The sequence below is a fragment of the Actinia tenebrosa genome, unplaced genomic scaffold (genome assembly GCF_029948245.1).
Source record: "Actinia tenebrosa isolate PJP-AT-01 unplaced genomic scaffold, QUT_ActTen_1.0 PGA_scaffold6__47_contigs__length_16458017, whole genome shotgun sequence".
In the NCBI taxonomy this organism is placed as follows: domain Eukaryota; kingdom Metazoa; phylum Cnidaria; class Anthozoa; order Actiniaria; family Actiniidae; genus Actinia; species Actinia tenebrosa.
Window position 1 is genome coordinate 2845145 of NW_028292583.1, and position 13869 is coordinate 2859013.

General features: G+C 39.1%; 2 protein-coding genes across 2 annotated transcripts; one reads left to right on the forward strand and one right to left on the reverse strand.

The window, feature by feature from the left end:
• Window positions 1-403: 403 nt before the first annotated feature.
• On the reverse strand, window positions 404-3337 carry LOC116295613 (diphthamide biosynthesis protein 3). The gene is made up of 3 exons (XM_031703494.2): window positions 3148-3337; window positions 2987-3061; window positions 404-2019 (listed from the first exon to the last, which is right to left on the reverse strand). Exons 1-3 carry the CDS (start codon window positions 3253-3255, stop codon window positions 1960-1962), a joined length of 243 nt encoding a protein of 80 aa, XP_031559354.1. The 5' UTR covers window positions 3256-3337; the 3' UTR covers window positions 404-1959.
• Window positions 3338-5190: 1853 nt separating this feature from the next.
• On the forward strand, window positions 5191-11275 carry LOC116308037 (uncharacterized). Its single transcript, XM_089038895.1, has one exon. The coding sequence runs from the start codon at window positions 5191-5193 to the stop codon at window positions 10825-10827; it is 5637 nt and encodes a 1878-aa protein (XP_088895021.1). The 3' UTR covers window positions 10828-11275.
• The last annotated feature ends 2594 nt before the right edge of the window (window positions 11276-13869 follow it).

The window sequence follows — 13869 nt, forward strand, 5'->3', positions numbered from 1 at the left end:
CTGTTCGGAGGAAAAATGTTAGCTAATCAGGATCAAGAAAATTTTCAAAACCATGTCATTTTTCCTCTTGAAATAGACCATTTTCTCAAGGTTGTGTGCGCATCCAACTTGATGGGCCACATTAGACTGAAAAACGCAAATTCAGTAAAATTGAGAAGCCAGTGTTAAATTTAAAGAGGAGAGTAATAATTAACTTTATGATTTCTTATCGAAAAAAATTTCATGGCATTGCATGATAATACTTAAAAAGCTTGCGTTTTGGTATTGTGGCCCGTCAAGTTCCTTAAATTTGAGTGCACATGCAGCCTTGAGAAAACGGTCTAGAATTCCAGGCCAACAAACAAAGAAAACCACTTTTCTAATAAGCACTTGATGTCAGTGACACAATCATTAAGTCTTAAAATGAAATGGTGGACATGTTTTTATTTTTCACTGGTTAATTTTTATAGGCTTCATGACACCTCAGTTTTGCAATGACGTCATTTCTACATCACTATTTCAGATCAGCTCAAGAAAATTAACTTAAGACAACTTGAGTTTTAATTTCCTTTGATATAATCTAGGTATAAAATTAAGCCACAATATGCTCGGCTCTGTACTGAGCCAACATTTATACACCAAACTTCTCATTAACTAACCTGGGTTCCAGAGGCTCTCTAACTCCAGTGCTTCTCACGGTCATATGTTTTGTTATTGCAATTATGAACAATACGACTAAGAAGTACTGGCGGAGCAAGAGGGCCTCTGTGGAACCCAGGGCATCATCATAGCTGGCACCTCAGCAACCACATGGGTGTTTCAAACTTATGTTTGTTTTGATATCACAAATGCATTAGGCAACTGAATTGCAGTATTGAATGTTTTTACATATTTCTATCCCAGGGGCATAGCCAGTACTGTTACTAAAGGAGGTGCACAGATCCAAAAAGCCTCAATTTTGTTGGTCTCTTCCGAAATGCCAAACCAAAAAGTGTAAAGGAAAAAAACATGATAAATCAGATATTAAAAACAGGTTACAGCCAGATCGTCTGCATAGGAGGCTAATTGATAATGTATTAATATTACTCATGATCAGTTTTGCTGTAGTTTTGGATACAAATATTGACTCATACTGGAAACGTGCAAATAAAAATCTACTCTATTAAAAAACTTTCACAAAATATTGCTAATCAATTTGTAGAATTTTCTTTTAAAAATGTTAAACAATACTTTCCTAAAAACATACTTAAAAGTAATATCACGGTTAATTTCTACATTCTGCATTGTATTTTATAATATTTTCAAATATTAAAATCTGCAATTTAGATAACAAATATTGATAATATAATTAGCACAGTATGTATAGACAAAAAAAGGAAATTCTAAAAAAAGTCCCAATATTCCATCAATACTATATATATTGAGTTTTTTTTCATTTTGGAATTTGTAAAGTTAAAGTTGGGCTCCAAAAACTCTGATTTTTTCCCTTAACTTGGCATAACATTGTGAAACATTTGTTAAAAAGATATCTAATAATTAACCCATCAAGCAATAATTAATACAAACATAAAAAGAGAAATGTTGGAAAACTGCAGAAAGATTCTTGCAAGTAAATCCAATATCCATGCATGCTCTTATATTATCATATGCAGACATCTTTGTGTTGCAATCATCACCAAGAATAAACCAAATCAAGCCTCTCACAAATTAAATGATCTCTTCCCACTGAGTCTCTACTTATTCCTTTTTCATTTTTTTAGTCCACTTCATTCAAAACACAATCAAAGAAAAAAGATGTTCTCTGTTTTTCTTCTAAAATGAATTGTGCTGGCTGTTGCTTTGTTTCTTCTCAAGTTACTATGGTGTATCAATATTTCTTGCATAATGCCATGAAAACAATATTGTGCTCGAGTGATTACTATTGCATGGCAGGTAATATGATGGTATCTTGGCTATGAACCAGCTGTACATCAATTACCTTCAGGCCTTCTCCAGGCCTGGCGAAGGAGCAGAAACCTCTTCTGTCACCATGAAATCATCCTGAAAACAATAAAAACCATTTTGAGCCACTGCACTTAGTTTCTATACCCATATCTATATTATTTCAATCTTCAGCAGTAGCTCAAGGGGTGGTCCCATGGGTTCCACTCAACTCCCCTTTGTAAGCTCTCGTAAAGCCAATAATGTTTTTCTACACTCAGTAAACTAAACAGGTTACCCATGTTTGTGAGGCCAATCGTGCCAGCTTTTTCTCAGTGGCAGCTATTTTTGAATCCCCCATTTTAAAATCCTGGATTCACAACTAATCTTTACATGTATATTTCTTGTTACTTTACTTTTTTGGCCTGAGACCAAAGAGACTGTACCCTGGGTACCAAAGGCTGAAGGAGAGGGAAGGGAAACTGTGTAGATGTATTTGTAAGGTGCCATTTACGAAGAGAAAACTTTTCTCTGGTAGCATGGAAACCCTCCTACTCAAGCCAACAATGAAGATACTCATGCTCAAACAAAAAAAGGTCTCAGTTAGGTGAGTTAAAGTGGTTACATAGGGAAAATTTGTCCCTGGTTCCAGGGTCACTCTCTTTTGCAAAGAGGGTAATCCTACCAGTAGGGTGACCCTTCTAGCCGAAGCAAAGTAAAATATCTCATGTTAACAATCGAGATGAATTTACAAAGAAATACATGTAGGAAAAAGTTACCTCGCTCAGGGTAGCCTGGGGAAGAGGGTTTCCCTTCTACTTGGGACAAATTTTCCCCATGTAAAAGGCACCTTAGTCCTTATTGCCCCCCCCCCCCCCTCCCCGAAGTTCTTTAAGGATATAATCTATACAACATATGTGACTTCATATACAGCAGATATGTTGCTTATTGGGTTTAGAAATAGAAATGTCCTTGAATTCTTCAATTTTACTCACAAGATCCATTCTTTTTAGCTTTTTAGAATCTCTACTGATTAAAATCTTGTCCTAAAGACCACTAGTTGGTCCTCGATACTTCAAGCACCTACCATATCGTAAATGACCTTTATTATAAGCGAACAACTGGGGCATACAGCAACTTCTTCGCCATTTTCTAACTGCTCCTAAGAAGGTGGTAAGGTATAAAAATAAAATACAATTTGAGATAAAGTAAAAGCGGTCATACAGTACTGTGCTGCCTACCACAAACCTTTGTAATTTGGAACTGATCGCCACATGGACACGGAAAAAAATAAGTCTCAAGTTCTTCATCATATTCGAAATCTTCAATTTCAACTTCGTCGTGGTAAACGGCCATAAATAGTCCACAACTACATAGAAAATACAAGGAAATTCACGTTGATTTTAAATCTCGTTCTACGTGACGTTGTCTCGTGTTCTCAGTTTAGTGCACAGGGCAACCCACGCAATGAGTTCGAGCACAGGGAGCCCAACCTCTATTGTTAAATCGCTTTTCTTCGGCTGCGCCCCTGGTATAACTGAAACAGAGGTAAGACCAACCGTCAAATTTGTTCGCAAACCAATAGGTTATGTTAGTGTGCCCTCTATGCAGTGATCTTTGTAAATTATCTTACTTTTATTATGATTTTGTTATGTTTCTTTTTAGTAGTTCTTACCGTCAATTTAGTGAATTGAATGCGTTCTGAAATTGGTACTTGAAGAATTTAATGATGGGATTTTTAGGTTATATAATCATGTGAACACACTAGTTACTGAAATATTGAATTGTAGATAAATTCTGCTTAGTCAAAGTATAGAAGTAAGGTTTAAGCCGGACTAACGGCACCATGGCTATTTCCATAACTAGGTGTGAGAATAAGTGATCAGGCTAATAAGAGTCGGTATAGAGGGAATTAATATTCCTCCCTTTACATAATAAACGTTCTAAATGCAAGCGTTCGGCGTTCGGCGAAGACAAAGGGTCATACATAAACGTCAAGTTTTAATGAAATACGATTGGAAACCAGGGGACTTCTATTTCAGATATCAATAGCCAATGCAATAAATTTGTTGTGGGTTTCCGCCTTCGATGGTCGTTAGCCACCCTCCCCCTTCCCCAAAAATCAAAATTATACTCCGCGGTCCCTTCCGGTAAACTATGAAAAGACCACTCATTTTCGTATTTCCTTTTTTCATTTTCGTTCCCAGAGGCTGCGCTATTGCCAGCTAGCGAACAATTATTAGCGCACTGAGGCTCCGGGAACAAGAAAGATTTCTCAGTTTTTCGTTTGAAAAGTATCCTGGAGAGCTTCATCAAAGTAAAAAACAAAGAGGCAGACAAACAGGACACACACAAAAAAGAAGAAGACTGACAAGCACATAAACAGCCGAAGAAATCAAACCAATAAACAAACAGCAGATAAATTAACAGAAAAACGAACAAACAGAAAGACAGTCAGTGAGATACTGAACAAGCAACCCGGTGATTTCGCTTTTCTCAGCCAGAACGAATTAGCCAATCAGCAAACATTTTGCTCAAAGCTCAATATTTTCTCTGTTCCAGGTTTTCGGCAAATTGTATTTGAAAATAAATGAAAATAAAAATAATCGGTGGAAAGATATACCAAATATCTTCTAGAAATAGTTTTGTTATTTGTTGTTGGTGGAGAATATTTTGTTTTGACAAGAGTTAAAAGAAAATACTTGAACATTTTTGCCCCTGTGACAAACAAATTCATCATGTAGTTCACTTTGCACGCCGTGCGCCATGAACTAAAGTTTATTTTCCGCCTTTGAATTATGAGTTATATAATATCATTATAAAAGCCTATTATAAGCCTAAAAGCCGGAATTTTCATTCAAAAACTAGTGGTTAAACACTGGACAAAAACAAAAATACAATAATAACATCGAGATAGCAGATAAGCGCCGTTTATTTGATGGAAAAGAATTGTTTCGTTATGCGCGAAAAGCATGAATTTAATAATAGATTCCTTTCTGCACGCACGCACGAGTAGCTTGCCTCGGATTAAGTCGCATTTGTATATAAGTAAGTGACGCTAATTTAAATTCAGTTCGTCGAGTTTCAGAGCAAGCTACCGGGTAAGTCAGATCGCTTAAACTTTATATATATTTTTCTACACAAGTAACGCTTTATTTTGCTTCGCATTTTTTAGATTTCGAACCAACTCGTATATAACTCGCGAAGAGAATTAGTTCTGAAACCGTAGCTTGTAACATTTCGTCAATAAACGAAACATTCGAAATCCGAGCTCACCAAGACGACTGGAACATGGCCGATGACGTTAAGAACCAAAGACGAGCAGCTAAAGGCAAGTTTACCAGAAAATTAAACGAAGTAAAGAAGGCTATCGACGAAGATTGTGGAGTAGAAATAGTCAAGAGAAATTACGACGAATTGGTTGAAACCTGGAAGACCGTTGAGTTAAAGCACGATGTTTATACCACATTCCTGACTGATGAAGAGGTAGAAGCCGGTGACACATGGATTCTGGAATTGCAAGATTTGTTCAGCGACGCTATGAAACGCCAGAATCAATACGAGAAGAAGAAAACGTCTACCGATAATGAAGCCAAGGAACAAGAAGAAAAGAAGCAAGCGGTTCTTAGAGAAGAAGAGAAATTTCAACGAATGTTAGATCAAGCGTATGTGAGAAGGAGTAGTGCCAAAGCAGTCTTTGGACAAGCTATAAATATTGTGAAATATTCGTCGCTTGCAGCCCTCAAGGTAGCCAAGAAAGAATTAGATGAAGCCTTTGCCGACTGCAAGAAAGCAAACAACGAGTATCTCAGCCTGCTACCCAGAGAAAGTGCCACTCTAGAAATCACGTGGATAGTCGCTATACAGAATATGTACAGTCAAGCTGCTGAGGAAGTTGAAACAAAGTTGACAGAAGAACTAAGTATTCAGGAGACAGCAAAGATGAATAATCTATGGTTGGAAAAAATAAAGATGCCGAGATTCGAAGGAGAATTAAGAGAATATCCGAGATTTAAAGCAGATTTCCAGAAACAAGTTATGACAAGTTTATCAACAGAAACCGCTCCATATACGCTAAGATCCTGTCTTGGCAAAGAACCTTTGGGCGTGGTTAAAAGCGTGGATGATGACATCCACCAAATATGGAAACGCCTAGACGAGAAATATGGTGACCCATCGAAAATCGCTGATGCTATCATAGATACCATACGCAAGGTAAGACCGATAAGAGATGGAGAGAGTAAGCGATTGATCGAATTTATTGATGTCGTGGAAGATGGCTTCAGAGACCTTAAGAGACTTGACCTTGAAGTCGAAATGACAACTACTAGTTCTGTTAGTATAATCGAGAAAAAACTGCCTGCCAGTGTGAGAAAAGAATGGGCTAAGATGGTGACGGATGATGACAGTAAAGTTGAAAGAGTTAACAAGTTCCCTAGTTTGTTGCAGTTTTTACTAAGCCAGAAGAGAGCGATAGAATACGACGCAGCTGAATTACGTACAAGCAACACTTCATACAAATCAGCAGCCCATCATGTAGTAGCTAAAGAACAAGATACTCGCCAACCAGGAGAGAGACAACAGCGTTATTCTGATGGAAAGATTTCCCAGAAGTGCTTGTTACATGACAACGCGGATCACTGGACAGATGAATGTCGTATTTACTTATCTAAGCCGTACAGCGAGAAGAAAGATCTAATAAAGACGAAAAAAGCATGCTGGTCATGTCTTAAGCCAGGACACTTGTTCCGAGACTGCAAGAGAAAAAAGAACTGTGGAGAAAGTGGTTGTACCAGACGACATCACAAGACACTTCACAATCCTGAAGAAAGTCAGAACAGTACTGAGGAACCTGTAAGTAACCAACACAGCAAAACACAAGATGAAGAGACACCAAAAGGTAAACGTGCCACGTCCTGTGACAGCTTAGCAGAAGAAACTTGCCTCCTACTTTTTCAAAAAATTCCAACACCTAAAGGAGACGTAAATGTCATGTGGGACAGTGGAGCATCATTATGCTTCATTACCAACGCCAAAGCTGAAGAACAAAGATTGCCAAGCAAGAACGCGCAATTGACTATCATCAAAGTTGGGGGTAAGACGGAGACGATCGACTCTAAAAGGTACAAGCTTCATCTGATAGACAAGCAAAGATGTGTGGTAGAGATAGATGCATTCGGGATAGACAGAATCACATCGGACATCCATAGCATCGACGTCGAAGGAGCAGTACATTTATTCAAAGATATCAAGAGAGATGACATAGCAAGGCCTGAAGGATCTGTAGATGTTCTAATTGGTTACGAGTATGCTGCATTTCATCCAGAACCAGAGCAAAAGGTGGAACATTTGATGTTACTGAAAAACAGATTTGGACGATGTCTTGGAGGTAGACACCCACTTCTCAAGGAAGTCAAAGAGACGCGTAGCCAACACGTACTTGGAGGAGTTCATCATGTTAGTCAGGTAAAGCCCAAAGTAGACTTAGAAGATTTCTACAAGATCGAGAATCTTGGGATCGAGTGTACTCCTCGTTGTGGCGGCTGTAAATGTGGAAAGTGCCCTCCTGGATCGAAGGACTATACGCTAAAAGAAGAACGAGAACTGAAGTTAATTGAACAAAACTTGAAATTCAACAATGAAGAAAACACATGGACCGCAGATTACCCTTGGATAAGAAATCCAGCTGAATTACCAGATAACAGGAAAGCAGCAATGGGATTGTTGATGTCTACAGAGAAAAGATTAGTCAAGAATCCAGAACATGCTAAAGTCTATCAAGAGCAAATAGATGATATGATAAACAGAAATGTCGCCAGAAAGCTCACTGCAGAAGAGATGAGACATTACAAAGGACCAGTCCACTACATTTCGCATCACGAGGTTCTTCGTCCAGATTCCAAGTCCACCCCTGTACGAATAGTATTTAACAGTAGCGCTAACTACATGGGTCATGTTTTGAATGAGTATTGGGCCAAGGGACCTGACCTGCTTAATAATTTGCTTGGAGTTCTCGTCAGATTTAGAGAAAATGAAACAGCAATTACTGGAGACATCAAGAAAATGTACCACACAGTCAAGATTGGCATCAAAGATCAGAACACTCATCGATTCTTGTGGAGAAATATGGAGAAGGATAGAGAACCCGACACCTACGTTATTCAGAGAGTATCGTTTGGAGACAAACCCGCTGGTACAATAGCTACTGTAGCCTTGAGAAAAACCGCAGAGATGTCATCAACAGAGTATCCTCAAGCAGCAAAGACCATCACAAGCAATACCTATATGGATGACATCATTGACAGCGTCAAAAGCAAGGAAGAGGCTAAATCTCTAACAACAGACATAGAGACTCTCTTGAGGAAAGGAGGATTTCAAGTCAAGTATTGGACGTTCTCACGTGAATCTAATCAAGGTGACGATAAACCGCTTTTACAAGACGAAAGAAATTCAAGTTCAGAGAAAGTTCTTGGTGTGGTATGGAGTCCCGTCAAAGACCAGTTCTACTTTAAAGTGCGTCTAAATTTCTCCCCGAAGAAGAAGAAGTTAAGAACAGAACCCGATTTGAGTGTCAAGCAGATTCCTGAAAGAGTTCCAGAGCCGTTGACAAAGAGAATGATTTTGTCACAAGTTAACGGGATCTATGATCCCCTGGGACTTGCTGGTCCGTTTACTGTGAAAGCAAAGATGCAGATGAGAAGGCTATGGCTGAATGATCCAAAACTTGATTGGGATGATCCTATTCCAGATATGTTCCAAAGTGAATGGTTGCAAATCTTCAAGCACCTTTTTGGTATGGAGAAAATATCGTTCAACAGATGTATCAAGCCAAGTAATGCTGTTGGTGATCCTTCCCTAGTCATTTTCAGCGATGGATCTCAAGAAGCTTATGGTGCATGTGCCTACGCCAGATGGGAAATGCCAGAAAATACGTTTGAGAGTAATCTAATCATGTCGAAGAATCGCCTGACCCCAGTAAAGAAGATGTCAATTGATAGAATTGAATTGTGTGGAGCAGTTCTAAACAAGCGTCTAAAGGTCTTCATAGAGAAAGAATCAAGATACAACTTTGTGAAATTCTACCATCTTGTGGATTCGCAAATTGTGCAAGCTATGGTCCAGAAAGAATCATACGGATTCAATACGTTCGCTGGCACGCGCATAGGTGAAATTCAAGAAAAGACAAATCCCTCTGATTGGTATTGGATTGACGGAGAACTGAACATCGCAGACTGGTTAACACGTGGCAAGAAACCTGATGAACTAGATGTTGACAGTGCCTGGCAAAAGGGACCAGAATTCTTGGAGTTACCAGTAAGTGAATGGCCAATAACCCAGAAACCCACAAGCATAATTCTCCCAGAGACAGTTCAACCTGTTATGATGGCACAAAACATCCAATCAGATACGTTAGAAGTAAGAATCAACATCGAGCGATTCTCATCCTACATCAGATTGCTGAGAGTGACAGCAAGAGTACTGGCTATGTATCAAAAGGACGCAAGTCCAAAAAGCAAACCTAGTTTCAAGAATGCCACAAAACCTCTATCTTCTGAAGAGATCGAGAAAGCTGAACTGTTTTGGATAAGAAACGCACAAGTACAACTGAAACAGAACATGAACAACAAGAGCTCAAAACGCCTTTGTCCTACAACCAACAAGGATCATGGTATGATAACAGTTGGCGGACAAGTAGATAAATGGATGCAAATGAGCTACAATCAAAATGAAGTCATTCTCCTACCCTATGATCATCGTTTTTCTCGTCTTTATGTAACGTACGTACATAATCAAGGACATTATGGCGTCGCGACTACTGTTGCCAAAGTCAGAGCACGATTTTGGATTATTAGTGCTCACAAGATGGCCAAGTCAATAAAGTTTCACTGCGTTACCTGCAAGAAATTGGAAAAGAAGACTGAGGAGCAAGTGATGAGCAAACTTCCAGTAGAAAGGTTAAAGCCTGCACCAGCCTGGAGTTCCATTGGCATCGATCTATTTGGACCCTTTAGCATCCGCGATGAAGTAAAGAAAAGATCCACTGGAAAAGCTTATGGAGTAATCTTCAATTGTCTCGGGTCAAGAGCGGTACACGTGGATGTCTCGCCAGATTATAGTGCCCAGAAGTTCTTGATGGTACTAAGACGTTTTGTTGCCCTGAGAGGTTATCCCAAGCAAATTATCTCAGATAATGGAACACAGCTCGTAGCTGCAAATGAAGAACTAAAGAGCGTGACTCAATCCTGGGACTGGGACAAGCTAGCAGAATTTGGAGCCACCGAAGGAATGCAATGGAAATTTACTCCAGCTGATGCACCATGGTATAACGGTATATCAGAAGCTCTAATAAAGTCGGTCAAGAAAGCATTGACAGTTGCCATTGGAAACAACATTATGACATTTTCAGAGTTGCAGACAGTTTGTTATGAAGCTGCGAATTTGGTAAATGAAAGACCGATCGGAAGACTCCCAACACAACCAGATGATGGCAAGTACTTGTGTTCAAATGACCTTCTTTTAGGAAGATCGACCTCAAGAATTCCAAGTGGACCATTTAAAGAGACAGCCAATCCAAGATACCGCTTCGAATTTGTTCAAAGTATCGTGAATGCATTTTGGAAAAAATGGACTCAGAATTTCTTCCCAAGTCTGCTCGTTAGACAGAAGTGGCATACCGCCAGACGAGATGTCAAGGTTGGAGATATAGTGATGATACAAGACTCAAACTTGGTGAGAGGAAACTGGAAGCTTGGAAAGGTATCCAAGGCTGAATCAGATCAAGATGGAAAAGTTCGACGAGTGCAAGTACAGTACAAAGTACCCAAGCAAGGGGAGCCGCGGAAAACCTACCAAGGAAGAAACTACACCACTGTAGAGAGAGCAGTCCAAAAATTGGTAGTTCTGATTCCTGTAGAAGAAACTGAATAATGAAGAAAAGAAGGACACTAGAAAGACCTAGTTTGAACTTTAGATAAGAATTATTTATTGAATATGCATCTTGTTTAGTTAGAATTAAGTGTTTTTCCAAGAATTAAGGTTAAGATAAGATTCTTTATTTAGGCCGGGGGGGAGTGTTTCGTTATGCGCGAAAAGCATGAATTTAATAATAGATTCCTTTCTGCACGCACGCACGAGTAGCTTGCCTCGGATTAAGTCGCATTTGTATATAAGTAAGTGACGCTAATTTAAATTCAGTTCGTCGAGTTTCAGAGCAAGCTACCGGGTAAGTCAGATCGCTTAAACTTTATATATATTTTTCTACACAAGTAACGCTTTATTTTGCTTCGCATTTTTTAGATTTCGAACCAACTCGTATATAACTCGCGAAGAGAATTAGTTCTGAAACCGTAGCTTGTAACATTTCGTCAATAAACGAAACAAGAATGCTTCATAAGAAAACGACTGTCACATTATTTCAATACTAACCGATTTTTATTAAATTGAAACAAGAGAATATTACTTCATGTGTCTTGGATACGTATACTTGTCCAAATTATTTCAACTGTTGCCTGCGCACTATCTTTTTCTAATCTCAATTTTTAGTTTTGTCAGTGTGTGCTATCAGGCACTTCCTTTGAGCTCCGTTATTAAGATCCAAAATTATCTGATAGGGGACTTTATTGTTTATATAGCCAGGACTTTTTTATTAGGGAAAACTGCACTTTTTTTAATATCTCGAGGAGCATTGCACTTCCTGACATACAAATATGAAATATGAAATGATAGCCCGTTTAGCTATATACTTGCGGTTTGCGTTGTAAGACAAGAATATTGAAAGAATCAACTCATTTTAAAACTTGTTTTGTTCTGGAGAGAAACAACCATTGGGGAATAGGAGAGAAATGACCAACTGAACAAGCAACTCTATCAAACCTACGACTTCACACCGAGCGAGATATGTGGCGCTTTTAACGAGAACTGCAAATCTCCCGTGTTGCTTAAAGGTACAGACACACGGTGTGTAACATTGCGCGAGTTATTGCAGGCAATGTGTTGTTGAAACGGCATCGTTTTCTACTTCAGAAATAATGCGTGCGAGCAATTTCGTCATGTGACATGGCTCGCAACACCCATTGCCTGCAACATTGTGCGCACAGTGTTGTAAAGTGTGCGTAGGTCCTTCTTATAATGATAATAACCAACTTTATTTCATGAGGATAAAACACGTAACAGTGTAAACTGATGAACTTGTGGCCCTCAAAGACATTCTTCTCCTTATTAAAATCTTCTTCTCTTGTTCTATTTTAACGCTGATTATTACGTTTTCGGCGGTCTTGGGTAACTGGGACGTGCTTTAGAAAAATTCGTGCACGCTGATCAGTTGAAATTTTCAAGTTGGTGGAAATCTGAGCAGTAAGGTTTGCTCTTAGAAGTTTGCACGCTTTTTACTCGATCCCCACCTCTTTACGTTAATATGGTGTTTTTGAGAGAATGAGACTTCACCGGGGTACACACGTATCTATTAATTTGTCATGATGAATTGACTCCCCCTACCCTCTATACTTTCTTGTTTCATAACCCATCAATACTTGGACAGCTTTTGTGTCTAGAACCATGGAGGTGTAAAACCAGTAATTATACAGCTTCTCATTAATCCCATATAGGTAACTGTCCAATTATTTTCTTAATTCGTAATATAGCCATAAACCGTAGGGTCGTTAACCTCACAATAGCTTAGTAAGGCGTAAGGACGCCGAAACATGTCTGCCGGAAATAAATCAGTACGTTTTGATTACCAAGCTTAGATCGCCCGGGGGGTACTACCACCCCAACTTGGGTAGGGGTGTGCCGCCAGGACCTCAAAACCCTGACCCTATCCCAGACCTAAAATTTTGATTTTACATACCCTACCCCAGACTAAAAGTAAGAATAGTACACCCTATCCCAGACTAAATGACGGAAATGACGGTTATTCAATAGATTGCAATCAATATTTACTACGGTTTTTATTGTTTTTGTTCCGGCAGAAAGCGTAGCCTTTTCGCCAGACGACCAAAAAACGACCAAATCGTTGACCCTATTCCAGACTAAAATGATACCCTATCCCAAACAAAATGTCAAAAAATGATACCCTACCCCAGACCCAAAAGCCGAAAATCCATACCCTATGGGGCGGCACATTCCGTATAGCAAATATAGGGCAGTACCCCCCCCCCCCCCCCTCCCGTTAGATCGCCTTAAACCGATGAGCAATGGAGGGAAATTACTAATGGACCTATAAGATACTCATGAGCTCGTCTGCCTCACATCCAAACCAACGAGAATTCAGAAAATTGGAGAACGGATGAGCAAGACCTTTATAGATGTAATTTTAACTAATTAACCAGATTTATTCATCAAAAGCGACATTTTCGACCCTTGGATCAGTGATCATGCCCTAGTTTATGCCTTCATGCGAGAAAGAGTAGCAAGATTTAGAACAAAAGCAGTGAACTTTCGTTCACATAAAAATTTGAACGAACAAGAATTCCAAAAACGACCTGGCCATTGCTCCATGGCATGTTATTGAAGTCTTCGATGATGCTGATAATCAGTCTGGGTTCATAAGTTCCATGTTAAAGGAGATTGTTGACGAACATATACCACATAAGAAAATGCGCACTAGAGATGGTGATATTCCATACATTACAACCGAATGGAAGGAAGCCATAAGGGCAAGGCAAAAAGCGCTTCGACGATTTCATAAAACCAAAGCTCCGGAAGATTGGGATCTCCAAAGAAAGCTACGCAGATGATCATCAATTTTATGAAATCAATGTTAACACTATTCAAGCTAACTTACAGGAATGCGCTCTTAAAGCAACTAATAAGCCTTTTCATAGTTTAAGAATCGATTCCACTGCGCATGCGATTTTATCCCGAATTTCTCACCTTCATTTGTTTAATTAAGAACAAAAGAAGGTTTAGACAAAAGAAAGTGAGAAATTCGGGATAAAATCGCATGCGCAGTGGAATCGATTCTTAAACTAT